The 22854-nt window shown below is 17.7% G+C and overlaps 1 protein-coding gene across 3 annotated transcripts in view; it reads left to right on the top strand.

Moving 5' to 3' along the window:
* Positions 1-22854, top strand: part of LOC107998631 (uncharacterized) — a 438394-nt gene that overhangs the window by 353957 nt on the left and 61583 nt on the right. For 2 of the 3 annotated variants that reach the window (XM_062073481.1, XM_062073479.1), the window contains exons 2-5: positions 4710-5072; positions 11022-11142; positions 12662-12843; positions 14106-14197. In XM_062073481.1, coding sequence (XP_061929465.1) covers positions 4710-5072; positions 11022-11142; positions 12662-12843; positions 14106-14182 — 743 coding nt within the window. In that variant the 3' untranslated portion in view covers positions 14183-14197. Of the gene's footprint in view, positions 1-4709; positions 5073-11021; positions 11143-12661; positions 12844-14105; positions 14198-19076; positions 20425-22854 lie in introns of those variants that run through there. The other variant, XM_062073480.1, reaches the window with a different exon arrangement.

Here is a 22854-nt window from a genome sequence, read left to right as displayed (position 1 = left end):
TAACTAGTAATAAGTTAATAAGTTATAAGAAACATTAATAATTAAGCATTTTTTACATAAGGAATAACAATAACAGAAAGAAAAAAATATGAAATGAGAAATTATTTAAGAGATCGCATAAAAAATAAAAATAATTAGGAATATTACATGTTATGTGATATAACAACAATATATTTTACATATTTTAGAATTAAATATATCTGTTTGTATAATAATAATAATACTTTGTATATTATATTATTATAATATATTCTATACTAATTATTTTATACATGAATAATGAATTTGTTCGTATATCTTATTAATGTATTTTATTATAACATAATAATTAATATTTGACATATAAAAGAAAATTAACGTGAAATATAAATTCAGTATTATAATTTATAAGATTTAGAGAATTTAATCAAACCATGTTTAAAAACAAGATTAATTTAATTAGCTAAAAGAAAATATATAGGAATTTCCTAGAAACTATGAATGAAAATTAATATATATATTAATATATATTATAATATATAATATAATAATAATATAATTATAAATCAAGTTAAAGATAAATAAATTGAATAGATAGAATTATAAAATATTTAGTGAATAATTAGCAAAATAATTTAAATTGCTTTAAAGAATAAAGATATTAATATTAATATCTTATATCTATATCTTATATCTATTAATATTAATATTAATATTAAGATATTAATGATATTATAAATTAAAGATAGTAATACACATCAATATTTTCTAACATATGATGACTTTTCCGATAAGTTATCATGATATTGTCCCAAAGTTTATAAAATCATGTTATCTTCTTTATAACATTTCTTGTAATACTTTTTACTGGGAAATGTAATCACGGTTCTTTGCAATCACGCGGCCAACCAGCCTCTTCATCATAGTTGATAAAGTGTTTTTTCCATGTTATTTTAGGATTTATTTACAAGATCAAGAGTTCATTCGGTTACCACTTTGTAACACAAAAAATTCATTTAGCATGAGAACAATTTATAAAAAAGTATCGAGTTTTGGTCATATACTAAGCTTTAAATATTTAACATTTAATTAAATATAGATTTAATTGAGGATAATTTTTTTAATTCAGAAATAATTGAAAATAAAATAAAAAAGAGCTTTTCGAATACAATTTTCTGAAAACAATTTTTTAATAATATTATTGATTATAATAATATTATTTATTGATTAAATAAATTTATGTATTATATTGGGATATTATTATCTTAATAATTCAAAATCATGTTAACTTTTTAAAAACAGATTTATTTTATTTTAGATAAATTTGACATAATCAAAATATTTTAACAATAATTATGACTATTAAGAGAATAAGTAAAGTAAAAATTTTCATAAAAAAATAAAAGTTTACATGCAATTAATCTTTTTTATTCAGTTATTCAATTATTTTATAATTAATTATCTAATTTTACAATTAATTAAAATTTTATAATATATAGTATACGGTCTATTTAATTGAATAGCTATATTTAAGCTATATTTAAATAATCATTAGAAAAAATTACAAAACTTTCAAAATATAAAATTAAATTTGTAGTATTTTAATGTACGGACGATAATTGTATTATTCTTATTCTTATAATTAATCTTTTTTATGATATATTATATTTTCTTATATAAAATTTTCTATAATTTTAATTTTTTAAAACATTTCATATTCACTTGTTTTAATAATTTTTATCCAATCGTATAATAAATTCAATATTTTTAAAATAATATTTTATTTTCCATTTTATATTTTATATTTTATCCTTTCGATTTCTATCAATTCGTTTCAAAAATCTCTGCAATGTGATGTTCAAAATAACTATAACTGTTCTAAATCACTATATTTACATTATTATATTTCTCAGTCGTTGTATTGATGAAATTAAAATAGAAGTATAAATAATGAATGACGAAAGTCGAAAACTGCGATCATGCATAATTTTAACAAATTCCTGAACATTTTTATACATAGCTAATTTTGAAGTCAATTAATTTCTGACATATATATATATATATTGTGATTAATAATATTGTCGTTTATGCATTTCTGAACTGCTCTACTATTTAATTAAAAATTAATTTATTTGATCATTACATATTTTTATTCTGGTTTGATTTTATTTTAAAATTTCTCCTAATTTCCTTATTGATTCAATTCTAAGAAATTAGTATTTTAATTAAAAGAATTAGTAGAATTAGTAGAATTAGTAGAATTGTGTTGAGTAAATCATAATGAAAATAAATGAATCATTAATAAACATGTTGAAATATTAAATATTATAAAACATCGTAAAACATATTGAATATCAAATATTAATCAAATTAACCAATAAATCTATTTACGATGAGTTCGTTTTTTTTTATTCTTCTCATATACTTTTTATATGATTTTTATATTATGTTATAGATCCGTCACAATATACATACATATAAATTCGCAGTGTGAATTTCTTTCGTGTATTCTCAAGATCCATAAATTTCAAACTCATGAATAAAACTATGTGGTTCATTTCTGAAAACTTTTTAGTAGGTGAAAAATATGAGACCGATAAAGATGTATAGTGTTTATATGGAACAAAAAAAAAATAAATAAATAAAATAAAGAAGAAAAGAGTTTGAGAGAATTTATGATGAAAGATGTTTTTTTTTTCTACCAGAAGAATGAACTGTTTTTTTTGTGCAAGATGATATTTCGTGATTATCATGAAATGGTCCACTTGCTTTTTTCTTCTTACAATTGCACGAATTACCTTTTTAGTTTTAATCGGAGTCAGTGACACGAAAATATATTGTTTGTTTTTTAAGATTCAAAAAATAAGTGAAATTTAAAAAAATACTTTAAAAAATTTATAATGTTTTGGATTTTAAAATATTTAAATTTGCGATTTATTTCCTTGTTTGTTTTTTTCTTAATACAAGATCTGATAGAAATTTCATTCGATTATCTTCCAAAATTTAAAAATTATATCTTTCGATATTTGTTGCTTATTTTTGTATTAATCGATTTCGATAAAATTTTCAATGTATATAATTGATATAAATCTTCAAAATATATTTTTATTTATAACTTTTTATTATAAATTTAGATAAAAAAGTTAAATTAAGATAAAAAATAATTATTTTTTTCATGATTCTAACTAATTTAATTTTTTTCAAAATTTTTTTACATATCATCTAGCAAATTAATCTTTTTAATTTCTTGAAAAAACTTAGATGGTTTAATTCAATTTTAAAAGTTATTCTATTTTAAAACTTTTTTTAAAAGATCGAATATTTTTTTGTCAGAAATTACATGTTGTTTCATTAAATATTGTTGATATAGTATTTAAAAATACATTTTAAAACAACGTTATTTCTTATAAATGATTCCTTATTTATAATATAATAATAAAAGGAAATAATTATAATATAATAATAAGAAAAAATTATTTTCTCATTACAGCAAATATTATAATAAATATATTTTTAATTTTTTGTAATATTATAATATTATATAATATTATATTTATTATAAAATTATATAATATAATTTTTAATTTAATTATTAATTTAATTTTCTTTAATGAAACAATGTTCGTATATTTATATACTGCAATACGCATTGTTCATTATACAAAAACATTTAACAATCTTCAATAGTTTTGTGTGGTTTTTCTAAGAATAAGCAAAATAATAAATAAATAAAAATTATAAATTCATAATAAAACAATAAAGCACAGAAATTGATTTGATTTTCTATCATGTACCGTTCATAAATTTTAAAACAGTTTCAAATTTCATATGTATTTCTGTAACAGAATGGAAATTGTATCAGTCAAAACGAAATTCATTAGATATATTCAAAACAATGTTGATGCTGGATGAATAATTTATTACATATCTCGTAATCCTCGCATATTTTATTGCAACAATACCGTAAGAAATACAATAACGTAGGAATTAAACAATAATTTATTTTTTCGTAATTTATCATGCAATATATACATGTGTTTATTTGTACAATAATTATATATATGTGAATTTATTTATTAATAAACATCAACAATAAAATATCAATACATTGAGAACAATCAAATATGTGACAAATTTGTAAAATCATCTTGAAAAAAACAGAAACAATTGAATGACTTTCTCCATTTTATTGAATGATGACTTTTTAATATTTCTACTTTGTTTCTTTTTTTATCAATTTAGAATCTAATTCGAGATCTTCTATGTCATTTAACTTGAATTTGCGCTCAGCATTAGAAACTTTTTTTCGAATAACGAATAACTTGTAAGATAAATGTGTTAAAAAATTTAATATTTTGCATTGTATTTTCAAAAAAATTATGCAGTTGAAGTATTGTGAATGAAATCAAAGAAATGATATTTTTTATGTTTATTGACATAAAATTGAGAACAGTATCTTTCAATAATTCTATTTAATCTTTTTACGATAAAAAGCTTAGTTCAAAATCAAAGCAATATTGTAATAAATTGTGTATCATGTCCCAGTAATCAATTACAAAAATATATTTCTACCACATTTTTGAAGCAAATCGATCATTGTCCACGATTTTTTCAGTGTCTTCAATACAAAAAAAAGAAATAGAAAGAAAGAATTGTTTTTTCCCTCAACTTCTATTCAGTCCTTTTCTTTTTTTTTTTTTTTTAATTTTATTCTTTTTACTATTTTTCAGAATGTTGGCAACTGGTAATAAAGAGCGTGAACATACCGTCGACAGTGAAAGCCGATAATACCGATTATGTGATTCTTGATTGCGATTATGATCTCGAAAATACGCCGAGCAACGGATTAGTAGTGAAATGGTTTTTCAACGCAAACGAAGTGGCCTATCAATGGATATACGGTAGAGATCCTTTAGCTGGAGATATCACGCGGAAGTACGTTGATTTGAACTATAAAGCCAGTAACGATCCATGCACCACTTACCGAGCTATGAAATTGAATAAACCTGGTATCGATCTTACCGGCGAATATAGATGTGTCATATCTACTTTCGCAGATGAGCAATCTGCAAGCGCCTCCATGGTTGTATATTGTAAGTATTTCGCTATTGATTATCATGTCGAATAAAATAGGCTAATTATTCTTTTTTTTTATCATAATTGGAAATTTTTGGTAATTATTTTGTGTAAAAAAATACCAATTTTAATGAGTTTGAAATATATTGTCACAAATAACATTTTAAATAGCTATTTTTTATACTGCCACTTAGATTTAATTTGATATCAACAAACTTTTGCTAATATTGTATATCGACTATTCAGCTAAATGAATGAGAATCAAACTTTTGTTTAGAATCATAGTAACTACAATTTATACATGTATATTGTATTTTTTTTTTTTTTTTTTTGGTAATGATTCAATATCCTTTTTTTTTTATATTTTCGGATAGTGCAAACGATAGTGTATTAATTTTAGTACATTTTGATCTATCCATTGCATTAAAGCGATAGGCAATTGACAAATAGTTTTTCCAATCACTATAAAAACCAATTACCGAGACATCGTTCGTTATTTATAGATTGAATATATTTTTACAAGGCTTAGAAAATATTATTATAAAAAATATTAATATTATAGAAAATATAATATATTGTAATATGTTAAATATATAAGAATTGTATGAAATTAAATATAGAAGGTACCGAAAAAAAATTTTTCAAGATTTTAAGTCTTATAGTACTAACCAAGCAAACAAAAAATATCTAATCAATATAAATCCTATATCAATTCTTTTGACATAAATTTGAGTTTTATTATTTACAAATATTCGATACATGAGCGAGTTTCATCGCAACATGTTAAAAAAGATTGGTCAAGAGATCAGTACTAAATATTTGAATTGTTAAGGAAGGAATTATTAATATTAAGGTAATAATATTAAAAAGATTATTATTAATATTAACAAAAATTATTTTATAGATGTAAACAAAGTACAAATTTTCATTATTCATTTAGTATTATGTATGAAAATTATTCTTGAATCATTAATAATTTCTGCTTATTATTCAAACATGGAAAATGCAAATGTGCATTTTGTATATGACGTTGTTAATGTTTTTATTTTTCTTTCTATTTATGAAATAACCTTTGTTAATTATTTGCCTTTGTTTTATCAATGATGCACAAAATAATAAAATTTTAATGTATTAACAAGATTTATTTATTTATTTTCTATTTTAATTAATGAAGAATATGATTCTTTATTTATAATAATTGACTACTTTTAACTAGAAATTTGTTATTAATTAACATGAGTAAAAAAATATAAATAAATTTAAATAAGTGAAAGTTTTAATTTGTTTTATAATTCATAAAAATCACGAAAATAAAAGAGAAATTATAATATAAATTATTAAATATCTGATTAAAATCTTTGAAAAAAAATATATATATAACAAAATAAAATATGATATTTCAAAAATAAAAATATTATAGAATTATAGAAATTATTATTCTATTAATTATAGAATTATAGATATAAAAGAATTCATATTCAAAAATTTTATTATATCATTTTTTGATCTCTTAATTATTTATTTATTATTTATTAATTATTTTCTGAATAACTAACTATATATTTAAGAAATAAGTGCGTAAATTAATTCTTCTATGCACTATTAAATCATTTTAGAAATAATGATATTTAGATATTATATTCATTCATATAAAATTCAATCATTATGTTTTATAAAAAAATATTAACAGTTTAATTCTCGTACACTCGGATCATTATCAAATTTTCCATTTCTTATGAATTTATTAAGTATTTTTCAAAGACAAGTTTCAATTAAAATGCATAATAATTTATTCAGTCATTGTTATTTTGTCGTATTTTATTTTAAATGAAATCACAACAATCGAACAAATTTTATTATTATCAGTAAATCAATCTCTTTTTTCTTTTTGCTTATATGAAATATATTTCCATATATTTCACGTAAATAGTAAAAAATATGCATTTAATTTTTGAAATTTTTTAGAACATTTTAATATTTCTTTTTTTCTTTAATGCTTTTTTGTTTCTTTTCTTTTTCTTTATTTATGTTTTCAGGACAGAATCTCGATTTAAAATTTTTTAAATTGTTTTGTTAGAATAATATAAATGTTTTTTTTTTTTTATTTTCGAATTCCAATTTTTACGAAAGTTAAAAGTTTTTATGAAAGTTAAAATATACATATTTTTACTATATTAAAAAAAAAAGAATACCGCAAAAAAATATAAATAAATTCTAAAACTTCTGTTTAAGATTTCTGTTTAAGAACTTAATATCTGAAGTTCATTACTTGAAATATATGATTCTAATAAATTAATATTTTTTATTTTATATCTTCTTTTTTTTTATATCTTATTTTGTTTCTTTCTTCTCTCAATTTTTTTTCTTTCGCTTTCTTAATTCTACAAAATTTCTCCTAATATCACAATTTTCTTCTTGGAGAATAAACATACTATTTTTTTTTTTTTAGATTTTTCTCTTTTTTTTTTAGATATTTAAGAAACAAGAGAATAGCAATAAAATGTAATTTATATATAAAGCTAAAAGTATATATTAATTCTAAGTGACTATTAAAATTTATTATTTAAATTGAAATTGATTAAATAATTATTAATATATAATTATATTATATATAATTTAATTTTTAAATAAATAATATTTACAATGTTAATATATTAGAAATTATTAGAAAATCGATTTTAGAAACTAACAAACACAAAATAATATATAAAATATCAGTTGATGTTTGTTTATTATAAGTAATTTAAAATCATGTTAGATGAAGTGAAACAAAAATAAAATAGCATAGCATGGCGATATGATAAAGTGAAACAATTTCTATTTTTGTTTCTCTTCGTTTAAAAGAAATTTCAATTATTTATAACTTAATAAATAAGTTTTTACCATTTTTATATATCAATTTTGATCTCTAGAATAGATTCTTTGAAAAATATATTGTATATAATATAAATAAATAAAGTTTCTTATAAAATCGATTTCTTTTTTCCAATATTATATTTTTTTCTTATACATTGTTTATATTGTTTGATTATATCGTAATTTTTTATATTTTTTAATCAATATTTTTTTATTTAATTCCTATTAATCTTCAATAATTTTCTTTCTTTTTTTACTTTCTTCAAATTTTATGATAAAGAAATTTTTTAAATAAAAAATGAATAGAAATAAATAAAATAAAATATAAATAATATATATATAAATAAAATATAAATAATATAAACACAAATAGAAATAAATAAATAATTTAAAAAAATTGTAATTTCAAATTTTTTGGATCATAAAAAATTTTTGGATATAAATAAATATAAATATATAATTGGTCAAAGAAAAATAATTTAATTTAAAGATAATGAGAAAGTATGAAAATTTTTATATATTCTTGATTATTACAATGCTTCATTTTTCTTTTATCGCATTTTTTATTTTTATGCATTGTCAATTTCTTTTTTTTATATAAAGATCATCAGATCATTTTATACAAATTTGTTCTAAAAATAAATAAAAATTATTTTTGATTATTTTACTTAATTTTATAAATTATTAAATATATATATATATATATATAAAATAACAGATTTTCAAAGTTTTTGTAAATTATAACTTCGATATGACTGTACAAATAAACAAATTTAATGAATTAAATTAAAAGATTTTCAAAATCAGTATTTAAAATATATTATAGTATAAAGAAATAGAATATAGTGGAATATATTATAGTCTAAAATTTTTTAATTTTTATTGACTCAAATAAAATTTTTATTTTTTTTATTTGTTTATAAAATATTACTTTATATTCGCTTATATATAGATATATAATATATAGATATAATAATATTATAATTCAAGTAAAAATTTAAATGATAAGAGTTTAACAATCTCTAAAGAAAGTTAAAATTATTGAAAATTGAGAATATATTGACAGATTTTTCATATTATAATTTATTTCCGAAAATTAGTTAATATTCTATCTAATATACATATGATAATTGATTAAAAATCAAAATATTTCTCAATAAATTGATATGTAATAACAGCACAATGAATAGTTTTACAACAAAAATAGCTAATAAAATTTCAAATATACAAATAAATAAATAAAATATTTATTACATTTTTTTAGACAACAATATTATCAATGATTAATAAAACATATATAGAAAAAAATAAATTAAAAAATTAAATTGTTTTAAACGTATTAAAATAAGATGTATATTCAATATTTACATTTATGCATTTCAATATATAAATTTAAATACATGAATATTACCTATTTAACATTTTCTATATATATATACATAAGATATTCATAAGAGATTTGAAAAGTTGATTTTAAAAAGCAAAACAAATACAAGAATTAATTTACAAAAGTTGATCAAGATTTATAAAATTAAAAAAAATATGATTAAGATAGAATAAAATGGCGATGTGACAAATTAAGATCGAACTATCTCAATCTGTCTCATTTTATTTGAAATTGCTTATATTTAATGAATATTTTTGTTTATTTTTCTAGAATTAATATTTGGAAATTAGAAAAGTATCTCACGAATATATTAATATTTTATAAATATTTAAATTAAAATAATGTACTAGCAAGTATTATTATTGATATTTCTAGAATTTTGTTCACATTAGTAATGAACTTTTAATTAAACTTTCTAAGAATTCGCCCATTATGAGCTCTAATTAAAATTTAAAAAATGGAGAACAAAGTATAGAAAGCTTTAAATGAATTATCATTATACTCAATTATCTAAATATAGATACAAATTTTAAGAAAAAAGAAAGCATGGATACTTAAAATTTAAAGAATCTATTTAGGATTAAAATTTATCAACATCTGTGCATAAACAATTGATAATAAATATACATATAAGAATTGATTGGTTGGAAGTGAATATAATATAAATTATATAAATTATAATAATATAAATTATGTATAATATAAATATCAAATATGATTGAATAAAAGTTATAATAAAATTGAATATAATTTAAAGAATGTAAATTAGTCGCAAAAATTATTAAACTTATATATAAATATAAAACTCATTATTAAACTTTGTCGTTTGTAAAGAATCAAATTTGTTTTATAATTTATAAAATTGATATGATTTATAAAATGATTAATATATAAAACTAATTTAGAAAAGATAAGTAAAAGTTAAAAATAAGAAACAGCAGCAGCGCTACGATTTAAAGAAATCATTGAATTCATTTTAAAATTCATTTTTGTTTTTAGAGGATCATCACAACATAGATGTCTAAACATAATAGAAAAAAAATATTCCAAAAATACTCTAATTTATATTGTTTTCTATCAATATAAAAAAATGTATATTTTTGATATATTTTTTAGAATGATTGTGAAATTTCAGTTACATGTTTAAAAATTTTTTCCAAATTTTAAAAATTTTCGTTTTATATAAAATACCGTAAATATTACATATTTTATAGATAATATTTTATTTTAATTCATAATAGTTTAAAAAAAGTCTATGCTTGCTTCATTTAAATTTAATATTTCTTCTATTTAAATTTAATTTTTGAATATTAAATAATATAAATAGAATATAAATTACATAATTAAGTATTCTACTTAACTTAATTAAATTAAATTTAATCTAACTTAATTTAACTTAAATTATTATGAATTATAAATTATCTATGATATAATTATTTTTAAAAATTACTTTTATTGTAAACTAAATTATTTATGTAAAATATCTAAAAGTTAAATATCGTAAAAGTTAAAATGTATCATATAATAGTTTTTATTATCTTCATAGGGAAAAAAAGTGTTACACATAAAAATTAATAAAACAATTTTATATTTATTTTTTAAAAGAAAAATTATAATTTCATGATTAAGAATATTATCACAATGATTATTAATTGTAAATTTTAAATAAAATAAGTTGATATTTCAATGTGATATTATATAAAGTAAAACTTATTTGTTTCAGCAACGGAGGACAAATTTGATCTTGTATATAGGAAGAAAACTATAGATGATAAGGATGGAGTGGAAATAACATGTATAGCAGAAGGACTATATCCCCAACCCATTTTAGATATATTCATCGAGTAAGTATATTCCAACAAGCTTTCCAATCTTTCAATCAAGCATTACAATAAAATACTTTATTTTTTTATATTTTTAAGTCTTTTATTATTTCAAAAATTTTAATTAAGTATTTTTCAATATATAAACAGGATATAAACGTTATATAAATATTTTTAAAAATCGATCAATAAGATTTAACTGATAATTTTTAAAATAATTTTAAGCAACTTTTTCCTTTGCGAAAATTTTTATTTAGAGTTCATTAACGAAGAGATATTAACAAAGAATATTGGCAATAAAGAATTCTATCGCAAAAATTAAATTTAATAGATGTTGTTTCGAGCATGTTCAAATTCAGTGACCCTGACTAATGATGCTAACGATACATATGCAATGCTATTGCTATAACACGATAGATCTATCTGATTGGCCATTGTTTTTCGTTAATAATTTGTTATTAATAAAATCGTTGATTTTTCCTAAAAAAAAATTAGTTATTTTATTAGTTAAGATCTTATGGACTTTTGGAATATCTTTAATTTTTGAAATTCATTTAAATATAAAATAATATATATTTTTATAAAAAACATAAATTTTTTACATTATTTGTACATATTGTATTTATATTGTATATATGTGTATATTATTGCACATTTAACGAATTCTAAAACATATTGCTATGAACAAAAGATTTAAGTTCTAAAATAAAGTTCTTTAATTTGATGTAGAATCGATTTAATTCGATTTAAAAATATTCCATCAATAAATTAGTATTCTATGTCGATCAAAATTTAAAAATTGCAGTTTTACAATTTTTAATATAAAAATAATCATTCTTTTTATTGATAGAATTCTATAAGTAAACTTTTAAATACTCAAATTTAAAAAAATTTTAACGTGATATCTTTATGTATCCTTATAAATGATGGAAATGTTAAATTTTTTCTAAAATAATGATTTTTGTGTTATATTATTGCAACAAATCAATAACATATTCAATATTCGAAATTTCTTTATCTATTTAAAATTTCTTTGAATATTTGAAATTTAATTAAAAATTAAAAATGTTATGTGAAATATCTCTAAATTTAATCATTTCAAATTTTAATTAAAAATGTTCAAATTTTAATTAAGAAAAAAAGAAAGAATATAATTTAAGAAAATTAAGAAATTTAAGAAAATTCGAAATTACGATTTTTAAAAAAAAAAAATTAAATTATGTTATCGATATTTTAGATTATATTGGATTGTAATTTCATATGGATTTGTAAATTTTTCTATACTTTTTATATTCTATGTTTCTTCTTGCTATTTTTATATTTCTCGCAATTATAATTAAAATCTTTTTTATTCAAATCTGTTTTACTAAATCCATATTAATTCTGTCTTGAAGTACTTAATTTATTGCTAAAATATAACAAATATACAATAGTAATGAAAATATATTTCTGTAATAATGTTAATATACTAAGGTTTAATTAGCCAACATTTCGAGTTTCAACAATCATGATAATTTTGCAAATGTCACTTCTATTGTAGAGGTATTCTAGAAAAGCAAACAGCGAAGCCCACTGTTATGCTGCGTGCCGATGGATTATACGATATCTTATCACGAACGGCCTTATTGGACGAAGATTTGCCGGAAGCAGCGGCTGTCAAATGCTTACTTGGTATACCAAAGGTGAACTACAACGTTTCTCACGAAATTGTCTACTATCCTGGTTAGTGTAAACGTATTTTAATCTATCCTGTCTATCTTTGTCTCTTTACCTCTGTATTATTCCTTATCTTTCTCTGCATGCTTACAAAATGCGTTTTAACTTTGATATCTTCATATCGGTATTATAAGGGCTAAAAAAAAAAAAAAGAAAATGATACAAAGTTAATAAAGAAAAAAGAAAAAGAAAATGTAATTTATATTTATGTGAATTAATAACATTTTATTCTTTCGAGAAATCAATTGATGTTAATTTTTTAAAAGCGAACTGGATTTGCTTCGAAATATTTGTATGACTAAATTATTTGTTTTTATAATCTAAATAAATTTTTTTGATAATTTTAAATGCTTCATTTTAATTTTGTTTTTAATTTTTTTAAAATCATTCTTGGATAGAAAATTTATTATAATTGATCAGAGAAATAAAAATTAAATCTATTGTACTTTTTTTCTAGTAATTTGAATAATGATAAAAGATTTATAATTACCCGTGATATACAGTCAATTAAAAAAGTCTAAATAAAAATCTATAATGAATTGTTATTGCATAAAATATTAAGTAAATTCAAATAAAAATATTAATACATCCATTTAAAATAATTACAAAAAAATTTATTAAATAAATATAATTTAAAAATCATAATTTAAAATCAATGATAACGTATATATTTAAATAAAGATGTTAAATGAAAATTTCTAATTATACTATTATGCTGAAAACAATTAATAATTAATATACAATTAACAAATAACAAATAATTGAAAGCAATTATAGCGCTTTTACTGAAATTAATTATTATTTCTAAAAATAATTATTACTAATTTCTAAAAATAATAAAAATTATTTTTATTTCTATTGATAAATATAAAAATACAAATAATATTATATAATCAATCATCAATTTATGATTTTACATTTTTTAAAAATAATAATTAAGTTAAAAAAATAATTTCTGTCTTAATTTTTACATTTTTCTGATTTAATACCAAATTTTGTCTTATCCAAAGTTAAAATTAAAAGATAAAATTGAAAGATAAATGATTTTATTGGAGTTTAATATTCAACAAAGTGATAAAGTAAATACAATTCAAACAAAATGATTTTTAATTTTTTAAAAAATTAAATAACTAATACAATAGATACTGTATTAAATTCTTTAAAGATTATTTTATCGAAAAAAAATTTGCAATCTTATATATCATTATGTTATATTTTTCAGTCGATTTGTATACTATTTTATGGTACGGATTATAACTTGATTGCAGGAAATTTTGCTGTTCAATCGTCAATTAACATTCTATTAGTCATGATGCAGATGGCACTAATCAACATATTCAATTAATTGTTTAATTATCAGGTAAGTAAATTAATATAGTATTTTTCAAGATAAATTATTTTAAATTAAAACTTATTTTAAAACTTGATTTTTCTGCAAATGCGTTTTATATTAATTTTATTTACGCGAAATTTTATATTAAATTAATTTATAAACTTTGATTAAGATATTAAAGAGCTATAATTTTCTTAAAACTAAGAACACATAATCTAAATAGCTTCTCTTTGATTTTTTATATTTTTTTAATGATTCATCAACTTCATTATTTTAATTTGATCAATTTTAATATACAAACTGTAAGAATAGTTTGAATGATTTTCAAAGAAATTTTCAAAAATTTCAAAATAATTAATGAAAAGAAAAAATAGTAAATTATATATATTTATTTAAAATTACTACTTATATTCATTTATTTATGAAATTACTAATCTTGATTTTGATTTATGTTGTTAAGGATATTTTTTTTACTTATAATTTAATCAAAGATCTCTTATAGTTTTCGAAATATTTGTAAAAAAGAAGTTAATTTAAAATTATATAAGTTTTTGACATTATTTAGAATTGAATACAATATAAATAAAAAGATATTCAATTTTTTTAAATGATTTTTTTTAAATAATCTCAATTATATTAATTATAAATAAATAAAAATAAAATTTTATAAATAAAAATATAAATTAATAAAACAAATTCAAGAATAGGTTTATATATATTATTTAGATATTATTTAGATATGGATATAAGCTTATATATAAGCTTTATTGTATTATTGTATTTTCTATATTATAGTTTGACAATTTAGAAGAATTTCTGTATTATACTTATATAATATGCTATACCTGTAATAAAAAATTTTGAATTAACAGCACAAGATAAAAAAAATTCAATTCTATTTTCGCTATATCTAACAATAAAATAAATGAATAACTAACTCGTCTTTATCAATAGTATTGAAGATTTTGATTTAATAGTAAAGACTTGTTGATTAAAAAATATTTCTTTATATTTTACTATAAATATCAATAATAAATATATGTTGATTCTATAATAAAAATAAGAACGATTCACATAAATCCTATAAATATTATTTTTATTTTTACTTATGATTAGATTTGAAATTAAGAATAATAATGAAAAACAATTAGTGCAAAAGAAATGGAGTTATATAATATAATAAAAAATATGATTAAATCACAAAATGATATTTTGTTTTTAATGAAAACTGATGTTGTATTAAAGTTTTTAATACTATTTAAATTATATTTTGTAAAATTTTTGGATAATATATGTTAATATTCTACATGTAAAGAATTTTTGGAAGCAATAAAAATTAAAAAAAAAGAATGCCAAAACAACAAGATAATATGACTTTAAATTATAAAACAAATACTATTTTATAGTTTAAAAATATATTTTGGAAGAATGGTGAAAGGACTTTTGCTAGAATCTGTGAGCTACAAACTTCGAAAAGTTTCATTTTTATGACAATTATATGGATAAGACGCATAAGTATAGAATTATATAATTATAATAAATTGTTCATAAATTTTTTTATGCGATTATTCATGATTTCAAAGATGAATGTTAGAGACTAATAAAGAAATAAATTTGAAAAATTTTAAAGCATCTCGACATAGAATTTTCAATGTTAACTTATAAAATAATCCAAATCCAGAAAAATAAACAAATTGATTAGTTTATTATCTTATTATTTTATATATTATATCATACAGATATCATACAATTAAATGATATTACTTTGAATTTTGTTAATAATATAGAATCTCATATTAAAAATATACAATCTCATATTGAAATAAAAAATATATTTAATAATGAGCAAATTTAATTTAGAATTACATTCCGATTTTTTAGCTGCACAAAGAATAAAAAATATTGTAGCTACACAATTTATAGCTGTTACTTCGAATAGTTATATTATATTCCTTATAATGATATAATATTATATGGTGTAGCTATATTATATGGTATAATTATATAACAGCAGATAAACTTGCTTCTTCATTTTTTATTTTTCTAAAGAAATAATTTTAGCCAACATATATAAGAATTCTTACTTTTAACATTATAAATATTTACATAATATCTTTTATATTTGGAAAATTAATCAAAGAAATTTTGATTAATAAAGATATATTTATTAAATACGGTATCTAAAAGCGTTTGAATTGATTGTTGATTAATTATATACTATTTAATCAACAATCTAAACTATTGAAATATTTACAATGATATAATTTCCGTATGAAAAATTTTGTACGGAAATTTTCCGATCTTGTAATATTATATTATTACGATATTGATTAATAAAATAAAATTATTAAATTACAATTTTTTATATATAATCAACTTTCATGATCAAAATATTATGATGTATTTGTTTATACATAATAATATAAAAGTAATATAAAAATATAAAAGTAGATATATTGATGAAAATCCAGTAAGTTTTAATTTCTTATAACAAAATTTACATTTGCTTCGTTGTCATATGTAATAATCATATTGTTATATAATAAGTATGATAACATTTTTAAATATTTATTTTAAATATTACTTAAAATATATGAAATATATTTGTTTTAAATATATGTTTTAAATATTGTTTTGAAGAATTTCATTATTTCATAAAATAAAATCCATATATTCTATATATTTTTAAAATTATCTAGCTTTCGAATTATTTATTAAATCCCTATATGATCTCATCTCATTCGATTCCTGAAAAAAAATAAAAATAAAAATTTGATAATCACGTCAAAAATAAAAAATTTTAATAAAAATATGACAAAATATAGTTTTCTTCATTTAAAAAAAAATTTTTCATCATGCAATATATATATATATTATATGAATAATGAGATTCAAAAATTTTTTTAGATTGTTTTGAAAAATATAAGCAATAGAATAAAGCTTATGTTTATATGCTAAGTATCATAGTATATATATTATTATAATATATATAATATATGCTATTACTATAAGTATTATAAATTTATTATTTTATTTGAAAAAGTTATTTTTAGAATATATATATATATAGTCTATAGTTATAACATAGTATTGAAAAATAGCCGAATTTTCATCAATTTTTCCTTAGAATGAACTTGAATAGTAAAAAAAAAATTATATAATATGTATATATTTATATACATATCTCCAAAATTTTTTTAATTTTTGAATTGAGAATTTTTTTCTTTTTTAATATTAATATAATAATGGCAAACATTTTGTGAATATTTCGAAAATTAAAAGAATTTGTTCGTTATATGTACAAGAAAAAATTGTTCAGATAATTTTCACAATATATTGACGATATATTTTAATTATCGGTGTGATGTCTTTTAAAATAAGTGATTATCGAAAAAAATTAATAAATTTACATATAATATAATAAAACTTCTTTTGCTTTAAAAATCTCTAAAATAAAAATATTTTAGAGAACTCATCACCTATTAATATTCACTTAAATATTAAATAATTTTCTTTTTAATTTGCATTTTTTTTTCTTCATATTTGAATTATACAAAGTTGATAAAAACATAAAAAATGAAACTAATATATAACATAAAGAATTGTATTATATATGACAATTTTGTCTTATATCTATGTATTCACTCAGATTTGTTTCAATTTCTATTCAAAATATTTATCCTAATAACTATAATCATATAATTATATTTTTTTTATATTATACTTTGGCAAAACAAATATTTTTTAACATGAAGAAATATCACAATATAAATATACTAACTAATTTTTTTCGAGATTTTGCGATAATTCGAATCAAAAATCTTTAAGGATTTTAAATTGTTAAATTCAATTTTTTAAAGAAATTAAATTATTATATCATAAATCAAAATTTTCATTATGGTATAGATATAATCTTTATAAATATTATATTATGAATATCAAAACATATTTTGATTTTTTTAGAATGAAATATTTAATTAAACTTTAAATCTAACTTATATCTTAATTCAAATTCATACATATAGATATGCATGTATGTATATGGAGAGAAAAGAAAAATCAGTTCATATATATCAATAATACATATACTAAAAATTTAGAAAAACAGAAGTAAAAGAGAGTTATTTATGAATTGGCTATTGCAATTTTTATTACATTTAATTTCGATGGTTATAATTTTGAAAATTTGAAATTAAATAAGATATCTTAAATTAAAATGTAAACAAAATTAATTGTTCAAGATTATAAAAGTTATCTTTAGTAAATAAAAAGAAATATCAAACTATAATAAAGTAAAATTGGAAAAATAGATAAATAGAAAAATAATAAAGTAAAACAAATAGATAAATATAAAATAGAGAAAATATAAAAAAATATTATTATAAACATTAGAATAAATTGAATAAAGAATATATATCTATATTTCATTTTCAAAAAAAGTTGTTATTTCTATTAATTAATTATTTTTATTAATTAATAATAAAGCAATTGCTTTGTATTTAATTTTTAATATTATTAATAAATTTGATTGACAATTTTCAATATATATATTTAGTTATAAGAATTATGTTATATTCTTATATACTTACACAACATACATATATTCATGCTCTTTTTCATTTATATTTATGTTAAGATTCTTGTCTTAATTTTCTTACTATTTATCTTTCTCATTTACATATTCACAATAAAAGTAATCTCAGTTATGTGTATAGTATTATAGAAGCATATAATAATAATATAATAATAATAAATAATTAGATTTATATATTATTGAAATATGATTTTAGAATAAATTAAATATACCTTTTCGTTTCTTTTTATTTAAAACTATATAAAATTATAAAAATAAGTTTATTTTTCTAATTAGTAATTCTTAAATTCATTATGAAACATTTGATTTCAGGTCATTGCTAAATCAAAACAATCAACGAATATATGTAAGATACATATGTAAAGATCCATCATTCTGATCTATTATTAGTATTACGCCTAAGATACTTATCAACACAATGTGTCCATATTAAATGTTGTTTTTTAACATGCCTATCAAATATTGAAGATCGATGCATATAAGATCGATATGTTTATTGTTTATACTGAAAATTTCTGTTTATGATTTTATATATAGATATATATACATATATATATACATAGATATATATACATATATATAGATATATATAGATATATATTTGAATATTTATATACATATATTATATACATACATGAACATTTTAATATTATTAATTTATACTAATAATGATGTACAAAGATAATATACTGATATTAATGATAATGTACAAAGATATATTATAATGCGCTATTTAAAATGTTATTTATATTCATAATGAAATTCTAATTTATCATGGTTAGCATGAACGTGAACGTGATTTAAAAAATGATATATATATATATATAGATAAAACTTACAAAATAGGAGGAAAAGAAAAGAAAATATCTTTTTTGCTATGGCATTATAAATAATTTTCAAAATTTGATCGTATTAGGATAAGAATATAATTAGCAGATCGTGATTATGATAGATGATTAATCAACTGACTAAAAAAAAAGAAATCAATTAAAACAAATTCAACAAGATATAGAATATAATTAATCACCTATATTGCGATCTGCTATGTTCTTTACAATTGAGTGATATTATAAACTATATTTGTTACTCTTCATTTTATATCAAATTATATAATTTGTTTTATATAATTATTTTATATAAAATAATTATATAATTATATTAAATAATTATATAATTATTTTATTATTTATTATTTATAATTTTATATAATTATTTTATATAATTATATAATTATATAATATTGTTTAAATGAATAAGATTTATAGAATTTTACATGCGATATATATCGATACAACAGTTAAGATGTTCTATACATGAAAATATGATGAAATATGCGAAAAAACAGAAAATATAAAACGAATGAATATATTAATTATATATAATTATTTTAATATATATAAATATATATATAATATATATATATGCATACATATATATATAATATATTTAATATATATAAAATTAGTGACAATATTTGATATCGAAATACGTATAGGATTATGAATATATTTAGAAAGTTATAACATCTTTGCTCAGAAAAACGAATTGTGACATTTTTGCAACAATATATTGTAACAAATTATTGTAGGAGAAATCTATACAAAACTGTATATCATTATAATTAATATTAATTCAAAAAGTCACCAACATTTTGTAATTATTAATTATTTTCTACCATATTGAAGTGTTTATTAATAATCTTTTGTTATGCATAGTATATATTTTAAATAATTATAGATTTTATTTTTTTATATTCTTAAATGTTATAATTTTATATTTAATTATTTTATATTACAGCTGTTATAATTTTGATAATCAGTAAGTAATATAATAGTATTTATTAACAATATTTTTTGATAATATTTTGAAAATTTTTTCTATAGTCATTTTTGTTTTCACATTTAATTATAAATAAAAAATATTGTTTATATGTCATGAAATATAATTATATTGGATAAAATCAATAATTTCTGAATAATTTCTATTTATGTTAATGTTCCAAATTTAAATTTAATAAAATTTCTAAATTTAAATTTGTATATATTTCTCCTGTGACTATTTTTGATTATGAAATAATTTTATTAGTATCAAAGATAAAAATATATCCTAAAAATATATAAAAAATATATAAAGATAAAAATGATATATGAATTAAAATTTGAAAAATTAGTTAATTATTTATATCCTTACTTTTTCATTATTTTAATTAATGATGAATGAAACAATCAAAAAATTTATTTTATTATTATTTGATTTTATCGATAAAATAATTGTTATTTTTACTATTCTATAAATTATATTAAAAATAACCAATCAAACGAAAATTCAAACTATGCATCAATATTCGTGATTAATTAAATCTAATTTGTTATATATCTTTTTTATTACATAATGTCAGTCAATTTTTTGAAAAATTAATGCTAAAATTAATAAAAAAATTTATTCAAATAGACTGATTTTGTAATTGTTAAAAAAAAATGCATTTCTTAGAAAATTATAATAATTATAAAATTATAGAATTAATTTCAAGCAATACTAAAATTATATATGTATATAAAATTATTTTCATAATAATATATTATCTTAATTTTAATCATCTCTGTACGATATATATATTTATTTAAATATAATATGATAGATATATAATTCTAGTGTTGACTTGAAAAATTTGTTTTAGAATCAAGAAAAATATTCTTTAATACATTTAGAAACAAATAGAATATATATTATAGAATTTTTATCATAATTGTTAATTGAATTTTATTGTTTAAAAAACGATTATCGAAATCAGATATATACTAAACGAAAAAGAAAGAAGATAAAAGATTATAATATATATTGCTATATTTGTAAATAAATTCTCTATAACTTCTTATTCTTTAAATATTATTCAAAAAAAGAGAAAGAAGAGAAGAAAAAAGGAATTTTGTATTATAATTTTATGTATTATTTTATTATAAGTAGAATTCATATGAATTCTAATTGTATAAATATTAAAAAAAAATGAAAATTTTCATGTTTGTAAAGTAAAATGCATTTCTGTATCTGTTAAAAAAAATTGTTGAATAATATGTATACTTATTTATATTATTAAATATTCTATATATCTTTCATAAAGATGTTCAATATATTAACAAAAAAGAAAGAAAAAGAAAAAAAGTCATAAAAAGTAATTCGATTTAAACAAGCGAATCGAACTTAATTTTCGAATATCGGAAAATTATGTATGCCTTAAATTAGATAGTTGATAATCTCTTTTTTCAATGTTAATAAAACTTATAAAAAATTTTACTTATAAGTATTTTCGTAAAGTATATTTTCATATGTAAATAATTGTTGTCTTCTTAACATTTAGTTAATATTGATGTTTGTTTTATTGCAGATTTTTTTTTAATTGTAATTTTAATTATATTTTTCGAACATTTTTTGTTTTAATATCATTTTTTTTTTAGCATTGAAAATTTTCAAGAATTTCTCGAAAAAAGAATTCTTTTAATTATAATATATTTTGTAATGTTTAAAAATAAATAAAAATATAATAATTTTAATAAAATGATTTCATTTTATAATTTCACTGATATTTTTCATATCTATTCTTTGTTTTCAGCTTACTTCTGTAATTTATTGTAACATACTTGATTTTTATTCTATTTTTTTATTATAAATAATATAATAAATAATATAATAAATAATATAATAATATAATAATATAATAATAATAATTTTATTATAAATAAATTTAAATTATTTTGATTAAAAAATTTGTTATTTTTTTCAAATCATTTAAAAATTTAAATTTGATTGAAAATTTAATTTATTGGTTCGATAATAATCTTTTGCGCTTTAAAGACATCAATCCAAAATTTTTTATAGATTTTCAAAAGTATTTTTATAAATGATTTTTAAAAGTAAAAAAATGAAAATGAACAATTATAATTCCGAAATATTTATTCAAAAAACTATTAAAACTAATAAGAAAAATTAATTAGAAAAACACTCATAGATGAAACGTAAAAAATTGAATATTTTAATTCATATGTATGAAAAATTAAAAAAAATAATTCAGAGCAACATTTATTTCTGTAACAAA

This window comes from Apis cerana, linkage group LG4, assembly GCF_029169275.1.
Source record: "Apis cerana isolate GH-2021 linkage group LG4, AcerK_1.0, whole genome shotgun sequence".
Taxonomy (NCBI): Eukaryota; Metazoa; Arthropoda; class Insecta; order Hymenoptera; family Apidae; genus Apis; species Apis cerana.
Note: the sequence above shows the minus strand (reverse complement) of the source record. Positions and strands in the feature narration are given on the sequence as shown.